This window comes from Apis mellifera, linkage group LG3, assembly GCF_003254395.2.
Source record: "Apis mellifera strain DH4 linkage group LG3, Amel_HAv3.1, whole genome shotgun sequence".
Taxonomy (NCBI): Eukaryota; Metazoa; Arthropoda; class Insecta; order Hymenoptera; family Apidae; genus Apis; species Apis mellifera.
In genome coordinates, this window is record NC_037640.1 from 11,847,609 (window position 1) to 11,862,564 (window position 14,956).

The 14,956-nt window shown below is 28.8% G+C and overlaps 4 protein-coding genes and 1 long non-coding RNA gene across 7 annotated transcripts; 3 read left to right on the forward strand and 2 right to left on the reverse strand.

The window, feature by feature from the left end:
• The first annotated feature begins 4 nt into the window (after positions 1-4).
• LOC551347 (UPF0605 protein CG18335) lies at positions 5-2,111 on the forward strand. Its single transcript, XM_623744.5, has 7 exons — positions 5-154; positions 381-519; positions 619-715; positions 782-957; positions 1,046-1,208; positions 1,593-1,830; positions 1,979-2,111. Exons 1-7 carry the CDS (start codon positions 102-104, stop codon positions 2,049-2,051), a joined length of 939 nt encoding a protein of 312 aa, XP_623747.1. The 5' UTR covers positions 5-101; the 3' UTR covers positions 2,052-2,111.
• Positions 1,920-8,528, reverse strand: LOC724811 (kynurenine--oxoglutarate transaminase 3-like). Of its 3 annotated transcripts, none has more exons than XM_026439885.1 (8): positions 8,405-8,528; positions 4,073-4,209; positions 3,847-4,000; positions 3,470-3,706; positions 3,132-3,375; positions 2,895-3,061; positions 2,450-2,800; positions 1,920-2,368 (listed from the first exon to the last, which is right to left on the reverse strand). In XM_026439885.1, exons 2-8 carry the CDS (start codon positions 4,207-4,209, stop codon positions 2,309-2,311), a joined length of 1,350 nt encoding a protein of 449 aa, XP_026295670.1. In that variant the 5' UTR covers positions 8,405-8,528; the 3' UTR covers positions 1,920-2,308. The 3 variants fall into 3 exon arrangements, with proteins under 3 accessions (XP_026295670.1, XP_026295673.1, XP_026295671.1); XM_026439888.1 differs by lacking the exon at positions 8,405-8,528 and adding an exon at positions 4,434-4,528; XM_026439886.1 differs by lacking the exon at positions 8,405-8,528 and adding an exon at positions 4,410-4,429.
• On the forward strand, positions 6,158-7,565 carry LOC100578530 (E3 SUMO-protein ligase NSE2). The gene is made up of 5 exons (XM_016911075.2): positions 6,158-6,333; positions 6,515-6,684; positions 6,761-6,851; positions 6,942-7,122; positions 7,187-7,565. Exons 1-5 carry the CDS (start codon positions 6,255-6,257, stop codon positions 7,284-7,286), a joined length of 621 nt encoding a protein of 206 aa, XP_016766564.1. The 5' UTR covers positions 6,158-6,254; the 3' UTR covers positions 7,287-7,565.
• On the forward strand, positions 7,899-10,941 carry LOC408732. Its single transcript, XM_026439650.1, has 8 exons — positions 7,899-8,117; positions 8,380-8,674; positions 8,826-8,968; positions 9,097-9,231; positions 9,344-9,665; positions 9,834-10,135; positions 10,209-10,401; positions 10,694-10,941. The coding sequence occupies exons 1-8, from the start codon at positions 7,899-7,901 to the stop codon at positions 10,768-10,770; spliced, it is 1,686 nt and encodes a 561-aa protein (XP_026295435.1). The 3' UTR covers positions 10,771-10,941.
• A 143-nt stretch (positions 10,942-11,084) lies between these two features.
• On the reverse strand, positions 11,085-13,683 carry LOC100577890. Its single transcript, XR_120424.4, has 2 exons — positions 12,738-13,683; positions 11,085-11,432 (listed from the first exon to the last, which is right to left on the reverse strand). It is a non-coding gene; the product is annotated as an uncharacterized LOC100577890 (long non-coding RNA).
• Positions 13,684-14,956: the final 1,273 nt, after the last annotated feature.

Sequence of the window (14,956 nt, forward strand, 5' to 3'; positions counted from 1 at the left end):
ATTTCTGTACACACAAAAAGAATTTAAATTCCAGTTAGTCTGGTATAAGATATTGTTTAATTAAATTTTCATTTTCATTGAGAAACGTATATAATTGCACGATGTCTGCTGGAGCGGAATTATTAACCACAGTAGACCCACATCTTATTCCAGGGTAAATAATACAATTTTATATTTATTTATTATGTTAAGAAAAAAAAAAATTAAAAATATATTTATATCGATTACATCATCCGTTGTTTAAAAAAGAGCGTATTGCGCAAGAAATTATATTTCGAGTATTTTTACCTCTTTACTTCTATACTCTTCTGTTCCATTTCACTCGTGTTTCTTTGATGAAAATAAAATAAAAAAAAAAAAAAAAAATTAACCCGTTTCAGATACGCCGGCTATTGTCCTCAATATCGGTTCAGATGCGGTGAAACGTACGGAAGTTTAACCCATAAATTGCTCATTGATCCGACAGTAAATCATGCGGAGACGATCATTTTATCGAATCGAATCGTCGACGATTACGAGGTATCGTGAAAATTTTCCCCATCCGCATCCTTTTTTCTTTTTTTCCTTATCACTAATCGTTTATCGATTATCGATTATCAACGTATGTAATAATTGTAGGTACAGAGGCCACCTAAAAGCGACATAGACACGGTGAACGCTAGATACAAGAGGACCGATCCTTTGTACAAGCATCCTTTAACGCCAAGTTACGAAGGTAGGCAGAGAAAGAAATAAATCCAAGTTTTTTTCCTTATAAAAATCAAGATCGTTCATTTTTAAGGCTTTATCCCGAAATTGAAGGCCAGAACTGGGCAAAGATACACTGTGCTAGCAACGGAAGGACTTGCCGAATTTGAACGGCAGCAACTGAAAAATAAGGCGAAGCTTAACGAGCTTAAGAAAACAATAGCTATACAAAGTGGACAGGGTGAACCGAGAAATTTAGAAGATCGTTTGGTAAAAAGGATATACTTGTGCATGAAATTTTTTATTATTAAAAAGGAAAAAAAAAAAAATTAACTTTGTAATCTCATAATACACACAGCTCATAGAAAGCGAATTTAAATTACCTATGCTATCGGTCCGTCCCGATTGCGTTGGCGTAATGAGAAATTTATTTTTGGACGAACAACACGAGGCACCCAGGGATCACGCCCCTTCTCCTTATTTCATGGATAACGCGAATCCGAAGAAATTCTTCGTCAGTCGTGAGTTTTTATCTGTTCTTCGTGATTGGCTTGAACTTGTCTTCGAATAATCTCGAACAGTGCTAAGAATTACGTGAGCGATATATCGTAAGATTCAACTGTTTATCGAAATGTTTAACGAACGATGAAACTTCGTGATTTCGATCTATTAACAAAATAAATTGATCAATGAGCATATAAAGTATAAAAAGATGTCGAATTTATGAAATTGGATTAACAATAATAACAACACAGATGGATCTTACGGATAGCGAGCAACGAATGCGATATTCCTTAATTCGAGAAAATAAGAGAAGTGAGTACGAAGGGAGTCGAGAATATTGATTATTTTTCTTTGTAATTATTTTTCGAATTATATATATATATTTAATTGTGTATTCATAGGATATGCGGGTCACATTCCATACGGATATGCACATTTTGGAAAATCGAATATTCCTGCCACCAACAGTGCTCTTTGCGATTTTACATCCGATTATCGTAAGAGGCAAAGTACAGAATGGGCACCGGTGACAATTTCACGGCCTGATCCACCGCTTATAATCCAACCTACCGCTATATATCACAAACACGTTGGTATGCTTCCAAATTATCTTGGACACGTTCCTGGGGAAACGTTCAGGTAAATAATTATTTTTAAGTAATCATTCTAATCTCCTTATAAAGCATTTCAGAAAATATAAAAAAAATATAAAAATGAAACACATTGTATATGCTTCAAAATTGCTCTTTATTTATATTATATTATTTATATTAAATGTTATATTTAGATTTGGTAAAACTTTTGGTGCTGATACTAAAGATGCAAAAAGGTGGCTTCGTGCTGATTTCTCTCCAATATGATATATAATGAAATAATTCTAAATGAAAAATATTTAATAGTACGATAAAAAAAATAACAATGGTTTTACTAATTTTATTCGTGATGTAAACTTATGTAAAGTTATGTATTGTATTTGATAATAAAATTGAAAAAAAATTTTTAATACAATCTTAGATGTATATGTGGTATGAAATTGTAGTAAATTAATGATTACTAATTAAAATCCCTTTTAATCCCAAAAAAGAAACAAAAGAAAATATGAATAGTATTATTCATATTATTCTTGAGATTTCCATTTCATTAAAATTTCAGCTGCTTTCTTCAAATTTTCATCTTTCTACAATAAAAAAGAAATCAATTATGAATAAGAAAAAAATATAATGTCGATATTATTTATTGTATACGAATTAATTCTTACTTTTATAAAACAGTATCGCACATTATCTTCACCTAAATATTTATGTTCGGAACTGTAAAAAGCAGATGGCGGAATTCCTTGAACACCAACGTTTTTCGTCATCCATTTTGTAAAACGATAATCTCTATGCTCATCCGTTTCTTCTTCTAAATTAACTTTGTCTTTTAAAGCTGTCCAATTAGCTATCATAAAGTATCCACCTTCGGGAATTGTTGGAGACATTCCTACATCGCTAAGAAATTTAGCCATATAATCTCGTTTTGATGTTAATTCTTTAGCTAAACTAACAAAATAACAATCAGGTTGATCGAATCTTTCTAATTCTTGTTCGAATCCAATAGCTACAGCTTCCTAAAAAATTAAAAAATATAATTTTAAAAATTAAAAAAAATAATTTTAAAAAGTTATATCATGATAAATATTCGATTGATAATTTAATAATTACTTGAATCGGTGTATTACATGTATATACACTATTTTGATGAACAATTTGCAAATTATATAATAAATTTGCTGGACCATAAGCCCATCCTAATTTCCATCCAGTGACACTGAATGTTTTACCAGCAGATCCAATTGTAATTGTACGCTCATACATATCAGGTAATGTTGCTAAAATGTATTTATTATTTAAATAAAATACTTGATAAAAATAATATATAATATTATTAGATATTTTTACCAATTCTAATATGTTTATATGGTTCATAAACAAGCCATTCATACACTTCATCTGCTACAACAAGAGTATTCCATTTTTTAGCCAAATTAGCAATGAATTGTAATTCATCTAACGTAAAAACTTTTCCCAAAGGATTGTGCGGAGTGTTAATAACTATTCCTTTTGTTTTTTCATTAAAAAGACCTTCCAATTCTTGTTTATCAAATATCCAATCTGCAGAAGAAAGAGGTCCATTTGTGCGTTTCTTTGAAATATAAAATATATTTTGTAAGTATAAAAAGCTTATATTTAAATTAATAATTTCCATATATTAATCATAATTTCATATATTAACTTACCGGTTTTAAAGCAATAAATCTTGGAATTCCTCCAGCAGACTTAACTATAGGTACATAACAGTCAAAAAAAGGTTCAATAATTATCCACTCATCACCAGGATTAGTATGACCTTGTAATGTAGCATATAATGCTTCATAAGCACCAGCAGTTATAAGAATTTCATTATTTGGATCTAAAGTACGGTTTAATAGTTTAGAATATAATTTTGCAACAACATTTACTAAACGTGGATGACCCTAAAATAATATAATCTATTATAAATTTTAAATTGATAAATAAAATAATTTTAAAATAAAAAAAATTTAATAATAATATTAATAAATTAGTTAAAATTTATTAATAATATTAAATTTTTCTATAAAGCTAAAATATTTACAAATCCTCTGGTATATTGATTCAAAAGAGGATTTTCACTTGTAGCTGAATCAGCTAAAGCTTTTGTTACATTTTCTGGAGCATGAAAATCAGGAAATCCTTGTCCTAAATTTACTAAAGGTTTATATTTTAAAGCCAATTGAATATATTCTACCCTAAAATAAAATTAATTTAAAATATGCACATATATGAAATTCTTGATATAATACATTATTAATATTATTTACCATACTGATTTTTCATTGCCTTTTAAACGATCAGGAAGATCAAATTTAGACATTACAACAGATTTTTGAATATTTTTTAATGTGGATAAAGTATATGATATTTTAGAAGTTGTAGAAAAATTAACTTTAATAAACATCTAAAAAACAATTGTGAGTTATAAATGATAGTTACAAACAAATGACAACAAATTTAAAAACATGCATTAAATTCTGATTTAAATAATTAATATAATTTAATATAATTAAATTTTTGAACATATAATAATAATTAGATGATTTATGTTAGAAATTAATATTAATAATCTAAATATAAACACATAATTATAAATATACACACGTAATAATCTTTACCACTCCTTACCAAGGTATAATATATATTAAAAATGTTATCAATTGCAAATTATGACGATAACGAATATTTACGACATTTTTATCAAATGAAGTACTTATGCAACAAGTTGTTTATTTAAAAAATATTGAAAAATATCTAGATTTATGTAGTAATTTTATTTACTGCTATTGGTAATTCATTTCTAACTAAATAAATAATAATTTGGTTTTTCAATATGTCTATTAAATAATACATAATAATTTAAATATATTTTAAATGATTATATAAAATTACAATATTGCTGTTAGAATTATTAAGTAAAATTAACATATACTTTAAAACATTTTATGATACAAAATTTTAGATTTTAATACTTTATATATTATAAAATTATATGATCATGAATCATATTTTAATTATGTCAAAAAAATTTAAATATAATAAAATAATATAAACTTACCAAAAATAAATACAAAAAATTTTCTATTTTCATTTTAAAATCTATTTAAATTATAAATTACAAGTCTAATATTAGTTTAATTTATTGTAAAATAATTATGTTCGAAAAGCTATCTAGATAGCAAACAATTGAAGATTTTTTTTTTAAAGTAGATCAAGGTAATTTGAAAGGTTCATTTGAAACTTAAAATATGAAGTATACTCCAGCATTATGATATATATGGTAAAAATTTAGAACCATGTATAATTCAATTGTTGAAATTAATAAAATTAATCAAAATAGAAAGATTCTTTTTTGTTATAGTATATATAAATAATTTCATATATATAATATATGAAGTGTGAATATGGCAAAATAAAAAAATTCAAATTTGAATATGTAAATGAAATTTTTTTTTCATACAAATTCAAATTAAAATTTAGACTCTTAAGAATAATTAAAGACTATTTTATATTCATTTTAATTTAACAAATAAATTTTAACATACAATTTATAAATACGAGATGCCATCTAGTAATGAATAGGTAAAATTAACCATTAAATAACAATCGAAAATTTAAAATTTCTTGGTTATTATACTGAATTTTTAACTTTTTTAACTTTTAAGAATTCAAATTAAATCTTAAATCCTTGGGAATTATTTGAGATTAATTTCATTCGAATTATTTTTTAAGAAATTAAATTTTTTAAGAAACATTTAAAATGAATAAACTCTTTCATAGTTCAACTTTCAACTCTTTTAAACTCTAGCAGTGAAAAAGTAGAATTAATTATTAGATGTCAAATGTGGAATTTACAAATGTTTGTTATAATTAATAAATATTCAAACGATATTTAAACGAAATTAATCTCAAATTATTTCTAAGAATTTAATTTGAAATCTTAAAAATTAAAAAATTTTATTATTTAATGATTAATTTCATCTTTTTACCGTTAGATGTCGATTTGTGTCCATAAATTATATCAATTTCAAATGTTTCTTATAATATTTGAAACGAAAAATATTATTTAAACCAAATCAATTTTAAGTTATTCTTGAAGATTTGAGATTAAATTTGAGATTTGGAAAGTTAAAAATTTTAGTCTAGAGAAATTTTAATTTTTCGATTTTGATATTTAACGATTAGTTCTAATTTTCTACCGCTAGATGGTTATAATGTTTCAATATCTGAATTTATAAATGAAGTAGAGAAATAAATAATTTATTTTTTGAGTATATATATATATTATTTGTAGTATTTCTTTATTTAATTATTAAAATAAATAGATTATTTTGTTTAATTATTAGGACGAATAATTTGTATGGTTATTAAAAATATTTATATAGTTATATAATTATTTTTGTAAATATATGATAAAATTTGGAAATTATTAAAAAAATATTGTTAAAAATGACCCAGTCTCAACAAGTGATCGAAGAGTTATATGACTCTTATACAAAAACTGCTGCTAATATTATTGCATACTATGGTAAGTACATATATATAAGGTTAATGAATCAAATTAATAATATTTTTAATATATTTTTAATCGTATTAGTTTGTGCATAACATATTATAAACATTAAACATTAAATAATTAATTTCAATAATATAAAAAAAATTTATCATACTTTATATTTATTTATTATATTGTATTTTTACATTTATAGATGGCAATGAAAGAAACAATAAATTAAAAGAGTTAAGAGATATAGTAGAAAATAACTGTATTCAAAATAAAAAATTAAAATCAACAGAGATCATAAAAAAAAGATTATTAACTTTATACAATGATGATGTTGATGATAATATTGAAAATAATATTGAATCTATCATGAATGTAAGTATATAATATAAAATTATAAAATGTATATTAAATTATATGAAAAAAATAATATATATTTAAAAAAAATTAGGAATATAAACAAGCTATAACTGAAATTGATAAAAATGTGGCAAATGATAATAACCTAAAGGAATTTGATAAACAAGTAGAAGCATTATTAGGTACATTTAAAATTGTAATAATAAAAAAAGTATGAAATATTTTGTATTACATGTAACTAATATCATTTGACAATAATATTTGTATTTCAGATAAAGTAGTACAGAAAGAAAATAACGCAGATGAAGAATTACAACTTACAGGAGGCTATATAAATATAATTGATCCAATTTCTAAAAAAAGAATTGTAGATCCTGTGAAGAATACTATATGTGGTCATACTTATGACAGAGAAAGTATTACACAATTATTGAAACTTAATAAAAAAACAAGGTAAATATTTTATTAATAGAATTCATTTATGCGTGATAATTTTAATCATGTATTGTATTTGCAGATGTCCTGTTATAGGCTGCAAAAGTATAGAATTTGTAACTCTTAAACATCTTCGTATAGATATTTTAACAAAAACATATCTTGAAAAAAATCCAGAGTAAATACTTGTGACAAATTATAAATTAAACGTTCAAATAATATAATATTTTATAACATATATATAGAAATAGTTTATATAGAATATAAAGTTTAATATCTACACATCATCAAAATAAAAATAAAAATTTTTTGTGATGTTTCTTGTACCTGAATGACAACGCGTGAGTTATCCTGGCACATTACAATTGTAAATATATTTATATTAATTTTATTAAAAATTGTAAAATATTAGCTCTGTTCCAATCGCTTTTAAGAATTTATTTCAAGGATTAAAAAAGAATTTAAAAATATATTTCTTAAAATTATATATAAATATATATAATTATATGTAATTATACATAAAAATTATACTTAGACATACTATATAAAACTATATTTCCTATATTAAATAAAATTAGCATATAATTTATGTTTGTACTATTATTTAAAAAAAGAAAGACTATCTTTTTCGCTTGATTTTTTGATGAAATTTGTATAAATTTTACAATATGCAACATTGTATAGAATATAAATAAAATATTAAAAGCGAAACAACTTCAAGTTATTATATATTTGTTTGTCTGTAATTTGCATCTTGTAATATTATCAGTCTCTATGATGTCAACGATTAGGCTATGTTTATAATTACGTTTTTATCCACGGTACTAATTCTTTCTCGTGGGAAAGCTCGTCGTATCGTTGACGGAGTCAATGTGGATGGAAGCAATTGGGATCCATTTCTATTGATATCGAAAGATTTGTACGAATCACCGAATTACGATATAACACATTGGGTACGGCAATTGCATCTACAGCAATGCGCTTTTGTAGAAATCGGAGAAGGATTTTGTGCTGTAAGCAGAAAGTATTTCGTGCAAAATACTTTCTTTCTTGCAAACAATTCAACTGAACATACGTATATACATATGTATATACATATACATATATATATACATATATATAATATATACACATATATCTCGTATGTAAATACAAAACGCAACGTAGAATTTTAGTAAAAAAAAACTGTGCGATAATTTCGAAAGAAAGAAACAAAACAAATTTTTTTAACAAAGCTTAAACCTTCGTGCAATACAAATTCTATTTAATATTTAGTTGTTCGTCGAATTACGTAGCATACCTTCCGAATCAAAAGTTCTGGATAGCTCTGAGGTTGGTGAATTTTTTCTTGGCAACTGTCCTTGTCTGACTCTTCACACTTGGGAATTGTGCTCGCCCGAGTTGACTAAACTGAGGAAAACGGACTGCACTTTTAACGAAGCTACTCCATATTCAAACACAAGTGCCAGAGTTCACAGACGATTATGCGACATAACTTCACTCGTCGAGAATGCTTCATCTTGCGACTGTTCCATACCGATAGCAGGTCAAGGATTGTACAAGACAAAAGGTTTTGTAACATTTTATTTTTTTTTCTTTTTTTTTATTACATATATAAAAATAATTATTAGAGACGAGTAAAAAAACATACGTGTTTCACGTATATATATATATATACGTGAATAGAAAATTTAAACAATTATTATAAAGATAACTTTTAGGATTTCCAACATGTTTTTTGAATCCTCTACCCGAAAGTCTTTGTTCCCCACGCGGGGTTTGCGGCATTGCTCAATGTACAGCGAGCACAATCAAAGGAATACACACATCTCAATGTGACCCAAATTGCCACCAGAGGCAACCGGTAAATATTATCCTGTTTCAAGCTGTTTAAATAATGCCTTAAGACGATTAAATTCAATTATTCGTTTTTTCTTTCAACAAGTTTCTCAAAACTTTAAGAAATTAAATATTTTTTTTCCTTTTTTTTAGTTTTGCGAGGAAATTGGCCCTTCGACCTCGGTCCCGGCAGAAATTAACTCATTATGGTCACGGTGGTCGACGCCAAAATGCAACAACAGTTGCGGTAAAGGATTCATGGTGGAAATTGCATCGTGCCAAGATCAAGTAACGTAAATAAGAATTGAAGCTGGAATAATAATAATAACAAATTAAATAGTATCAATATTATTTCTTTATATACGAAATAATATTTATTTTAAAATTATAACATTACCAGAGGAAAACCGGCCATAGACTGTATAGGGCCAGGATCGTTTTGGTGAGCCAACGCTCCTTTCATCATCAGGAAGTTGCCTCGAATTCGTTGACGAAAGGTGTGAACTTTTCTAGCTGCCCGGACACCTTCGTTAAATGTTATTGCGAAGTAAACATCGTTGATGGAATTATGAGAGCGACCAGACTCACAGAACCTTGCATTTCTATCGAAGGGTGTATAGCAAGCAACTCTGGAACATTCACTTTTGAAGGAGAACTTGATCCCGGTAACAACATAGACTTGGACGATGTTTACGAGAATGATGATCGTGAAAGGTTCGAAGGTACAAACTTGAATTAAGAAATATATAAATATCTTCGATTAATTATACAATCAATAACAATTAATTAATTAATTAATTTTTTACTTCTTTTTTCTACAAATTCTTACACAGACATCCAAGTAACGATGATGCAACGCAAATTATCTCAGCGTGGATGTAATTTTTCAGACACGTTGTGCCACTCGGATTCGATGCGTGTACAGCGGCGCCATCTTCTTCAAGTTCACGGCGTGGAAGACGACTACTTGCTGCGCGAAAACAATCTTGAGAACAAGAACTTTAAGGACGAGCGTGGTTATCGTTCCGTTCTGAGGAGGCGATCGGGAGGGGACGAGGCGAATTACAGGAACCAGGACGAGGAGGAGGACTTGGAGGACGAGGACGAGGACGGGGACGACGAGAAGAGGGTTTTCTTCGCCGTTGGGAGGCCCGATGATGACGAGGACGATGACGACGACGACGAGGACACGGTGAACGAAACGGAGGAACCACTTGGCGATTACGGTTAGTACTTAGGCGTAAATCCTTTCCTGGCTTTTCTAGGCTATCGGGTTCAGAGACTCCGCTAAGGGTCGTCGGATCGAGGAGGCGAGGCCCGATTACGCGGCGATTGCGTTCGAGGGTAAGCCAGAGGTCGACGAACGGCAGAGGAATGGGCATGTGCAGATGAAAGCGGCCGGGGATGATGAGGAGTGTGAGGACGAAGTCACGGAAATACTGCAATATTACGATTATGGTGAGAAAATGTCAGCGGGAGAAGAGAAATAACCTTGAGAAATTCTTACCTTCGTCGAATAAGATAAATATACATATATATGTGTATCTTGTCTAATTTTACACAGTTTTTTAATTATGCGTTAAGTTATGTGATTGTAACGATTGTGTTTCTTGGAGAGGGGGAAATGTCGCTAGGGGAAATTAATAATTGGATGTATTAATTGTATTTTTCACCATTAAGTGAGATTGTCCAATACGATAAGTGAGATTGTCCAACGATTTGATATTGATCCATGTTATGTTGTTTCCAGAATCTACCGGTGGAACTGTACAGATTGGCCTCGCCCTGGAACTTGTTGCACTCAGCATCTTATTCTGGTTATTTTAAACGGACAAGTAGGATGAAGATAGAAGATTGAATTTTGGAATTAATGTATAATTAATTTTATTTTACTCTAATAAATTTGTATTTAAAAGATGTAAGTTGGGTGTAGAATGATAGAATTATTAGAGACCGAGTTGAAGTAGGATCAAAATATATGATGGCATTAAGATGGGAGAAGATTACTTGTTAAATGCATTTATTAGATCCTCTGGAACTCCTCTTTGAAGTTAAAAGATAATGTTGGGTGTAATAATAGAATCGTGGAGATTGAGTTGAAGTAGGATCAAAATATATGATGATATTAAGATGGGTGACGATTACTTATTAAATACATTTATTAGATCCTCTTTGAATGGTTATAGTGTGAACCTTTTCAACCATGAATCAGTTAATTATAATATTTATTTGTTACTAAATTCCTACAGTTATTTAAAAGCCTGTTTATAATCACTTTCACTAAGTAATTTAAATCAGAGAAAGTACTTCTTTTAACTATCTTAAAATCTATTTTTCTTTTCAATCCTTTTTATCTCTCATCTAAATTTCCATATTATTTCACATCATGGTTTTATATTTCCAACATTTTTGATATAACTTTGTTACATTCAATAAGAAAATTATGCTTCCAAGGTTCAAGCTTCCAAGTAAATGCAATCATTTGGTTTCTAAAAAAAAAAATAAATGTTAGTCACACATACTAATATTAAAATTTTTATAAAATTTGATTAATTTAGTTTTTAAGTAATTAGTTTACTACTAGATTTGTGGAAATATTTGATTATCTCAGAATATTTGTCTATAGCGTGAAATTTGCATACATATATATACTTACATGTCGAAAATTTGGAACAGGTGATAAAATTGAAATGAGATTTGAGAAAGCGATAAATGAAATGTGTTCTTCTCACGAATATATACGTAAAAAAAGTTTGTCTCCTTGATATTTATATTTACGTACGAAAGAATTTATCAATTTACAAATAATTTTTACATAACGTTATTCCATCCAATTGTTATTTGATTGATAATTCAATGAAAAATTTTCTGATAAAACAATCATCGTGATAAGAATGAAATCAACAATAGCGTATCTGTATGAGATTTTATTATCAAAAAGCCATTCATAATTGAGAAGATAACCAACACAATGAAATAAGATACGTCACACGAAATCTTTAATACCAGGGGATAAATTATGAAATCATAGCTATTATAAAACTAAAATTGTAATGATTCTTTCATATTTTTTTAACGAGATATCCAATTTTTAATTATATTCATTTTTTTTTAAATATACACGAATTCAATTCTCTAGACATAATATTTGATCTAATTAATATAGAAAATTAATGATTCTATTTTTTTTTTTTATTGATGTTTAAACAAATATGTTGATTTTATTTTTAGCACTATAGACAATTTGTCTCTCAATCAAAAAAAGGGAGCAATAAAAAGGAACATAAAGGGTCTTTAATTGGATCTGATCAACTTAATTAAATTCATGCGGTCGTCAACTGTTTGTCAGTGCGTCGGAATATACTAAACGATCTTTTGAATAAATTAATATTCGAAGAGAATATTAAAAAAAATAAATTTAATTACGCTTTGGTTTGAAATATGGTTATGTAAAAACGAGAATATCTCTGAACACATTGAAAACCGATGATCATTATTTAAAAATATTATATCACATAATTAATAAGTATAATCATGTTTCAAAGTAAAAAGATGATTCCATTTTAAAAATTAATTGACAATGTTTTGTCGTAATAAAATCTCTCTATATTTTAATGTGAAATTAAATAATAGAAATAAATTGAAATAAAAATGCATGAGATTGTCAGTATTTCTTTACGATGAAAAAAAAATTTACTACGTATATTGAAATTGACGTGTAATAACATGGAAATTATCGTGAAAAAGAAACAAAAAATGAACTAGGCGTTCCCCAAGGATAATTAATTACTAACCTCTATCTTGATGGTGAACACCGTTATTTGCATTCTCATGCTAGGAATTCATTCGAACATTTTCTGTCCCGACTTAAGAAGATGTGAGAACCAATTTAAAATTTTAAACAATGCTATTTTGTGAATATAATTTAATTTCAATTTAATACGTTGAAAAATTAAAGTCAATTAGAAAAGTTAATTTTAGAGAGTTTCCTATAGATTTCTTAAGTAGGTAATATTGTACACAAAAATTACTAGTTGTCGATTGTTATCTATTATTCGAATATAATTGAATATAAATCATATATTTCGATTAAATTAAACTAAAATAAACGGTGAAACACTTTTCCCTTTTTTCACATTAAACATATATCATAACCGAATTGCTATCACGAGCAACACCGTTCGCAACTTTCGCAACGATTTACGACTTGCAACTTTCGTTCTATAGTCATAGACCGAGTTCGAACGATTGATCATGGTTCCGTAAGTAACGTGATATCCTGCAAGGAATGCTCGGCGATACCTTTAAACGCGAAGTACTGTCGACAACGCACGTAGAACTTGACCCCGCCGCGTCAATCCATCGCCGTTTGGTGTCAGTGACCTGCCTCAAAAAAAGAAACTAATTCCATCGGCCAGTTGCCCGTTACATACTTCTCTCATCGCACATATGGCTATGAGATGGATTCTGCGATCTCTCGAGTCGAATTCAGAGCCGCCTGTCGTTCGTTTTGGTGACTGGATCGATGTACCTACCGAACAGACTATCCTTTCGAAAGAGGTTACCCGTTAGAAATTCGGTGGAACGAAGTATTGCGTCATTAGTCATTCTATATCTCTTGCGTAAACGTGATGGATCGTTTGTTGATGAGTATTGTGCAGTTATATTTGGTCACAATATTTATTACGAGAAACTAAATAATTTACTGTTTTAATTTTCTATGAGAGTATGTAGTTTTTAATAATTGATAATTTGAATTAATTTAATTCTTTGCTATATCAATTATATTCGATTATATTCTCAAGTTTTATATTAAAAAAAAATTTTTTTTTTTTTTTGGTTTACATATTCATAACACGTGTTATCATAACGAAGTATATAACGATTTTATTCTATCAAATTTGATTTGTGCACTTTGATTATTTTATTTTGATAGAAAACGTAATTGAATAGCAGATATGACTAATCTTTCTATTTGGATATCTGATTGTTCTTATGGAACAAACGACAAGACATATCGCTTAAGTTGATTTTATTGATCACGATTCAAGGCAATGTTCGTAGTTATCTATTCAGTCGCTCGCAGGTCCATTGAGTTGTGTATGCAAATCTATGTAACGCATGCTACTCGCGTATACATAGTTACATATAAATGCAAGTGTCTACAAAAGACTGTTTTGCGATAATAACGAGACGTTTTGACAAGTAGGCGGCACTTTTTCATAGCAAAGCAATAAGACTCGTCAACGGAAGTGTAATGTTTTTACGCGTCTCTTTGTACCAATTTAAGATAAACGAATACACGAGAGGGGACAATTTGCGTTGGCAAATTGACCTATCATTAAAGAATGTTACAAATGCATGCGATCCTATGTATTATTTTATTTAGAAGATCCAATGTTACGAACCATCATTGTGGGAATAGAAACCGGTAAGTTATCTGTAGTATATGTTGCAAGCAATACCAGTTTCTTTAGCGTGTTATCTCTCAACAAGGCAAAGATATTTTAGTCCATCTTTCATTTGATCATGTTGCAATCCCTTCTTTCGAGTCACACGTACCGATTTTCTGGCTCGTGAAACGGTGAAACATTGTCGTATAAAAAAAGGAAAAAGAATCGATTCAAGTACATATATCAACAAAAGGACGGCGGCCTCTCGTGTTCCTTTATGTCGTCTAAATGTTAAATCGGTACAAGAGAAGAAGAGAAGAAACTGATCGGTAGCAAGCCGGCTTTACGAACACGTCCGGGGGGCCCCGCGTAACCAGTTTGTGATTGGTTAAGCTGTGTACCACGTGGCGACGTTGCGCGGGTGGGGATTGGCCAGCACGGCCGCGCTCCGCGGGCGAAAGCAGCGAGTTTTGTTCTAGTATTTACCCCGCGGTGTAAAGTTGGCTCTCGCGCTCTCCGGTGTCCTTAAGTCACGTTCCATTGTTCGCGTCGCTCCTTCAAGTTTCTCTCACACCGTAGAGAATCCCCATTGTTCCTTGGGCTTGTGCTTTTTAGTGGTT

Excerpts from the sequence above, each read along its gene's own strand:
- LOC551347 (XM_623744.5), top strand. The coding sequence starts at position 102 with ATGTCTGCTGGAGCGGAATTATTAACCACAGTAGACCCACATCTTATT. Across the intron at positions 155-380 it reads GACCCACATCTTATTCCAGG|ATACGCCGGCTATTGTCCTC; the intron begins GTAAATAATACA and ends AACCCGTTTCAG. Across the intron at positions 716-781 it reads TTTAACGCCAAGTTACGAAG|GCTTTATCCCGAAATTGAAG; the intron begins GTAGGCAGAGAA and ends TTCATTTTTAAG.
- LOC724811 (XM_026439885.1), bottom strand. The coding sequence starts at position 4,209 with ATGTTTATTAAAGTTAATTTTTCTACAACTTCTAAAATATCATATACT. Across the intron at positions 3,376-3,469 it reads GATTTATTGCTTTAAAACCG|AAACGCACAAATGGACCTCT; the intron begins GTAAGTTAATAT and ends TATATTTCAAAG. Across the intron at positions 2,801-2,894 it reads CATGTAATACACCGATTCAA|GAAGCTGTAGCTATTGGATT; the intron begins GTAATTATTAAA and ends TTAATTTTTTAG.
- LOC100578530 (XM_016911075.2), top strand. The coding sequence starts at position 6,255 with ATGACCCAGTCTCAACAAGTGATCGAAGAGTTATATGACTCTTATACA. Across the intron at positions 6,334-6,514 it reads TAATATTATTGCATACTATG|ATGGCAATGAAAGAAACAAT; the intron begins GTAAGTACATAT and ends TTACATTTATAG. Across the intron at positions 6,685-6,760 it reads ATATTGAATCTATCATGAAT|GAATATAAACAAGCTATAAC; the intron begins GTAAGTATATAA and ends AAAAAAAATTAG.
- LOC408732 (XM_026439650.1), top strand. The coding sequence starts at position 7,899 with ATGTTTATAATTACGTTTTTATCCACGGTACTAATTCTTTCTCGTGGG. Across the intron at positions 8,118-8,379 it reads TCGGAGAAGGATTTTGTGCT|TTGTTCGTCGAATTACGTAG; the intron begins GTAAGCAGAAAG and ends TTTAATATTTAG. Across the intron at positions 10,136-10,208 it reads ACGACGACGACGAGGACACG|GCTATCGGGTTCAGAGACTC; the intron begins GTGAACGAAACG and ends TGGCTTTTCTAG.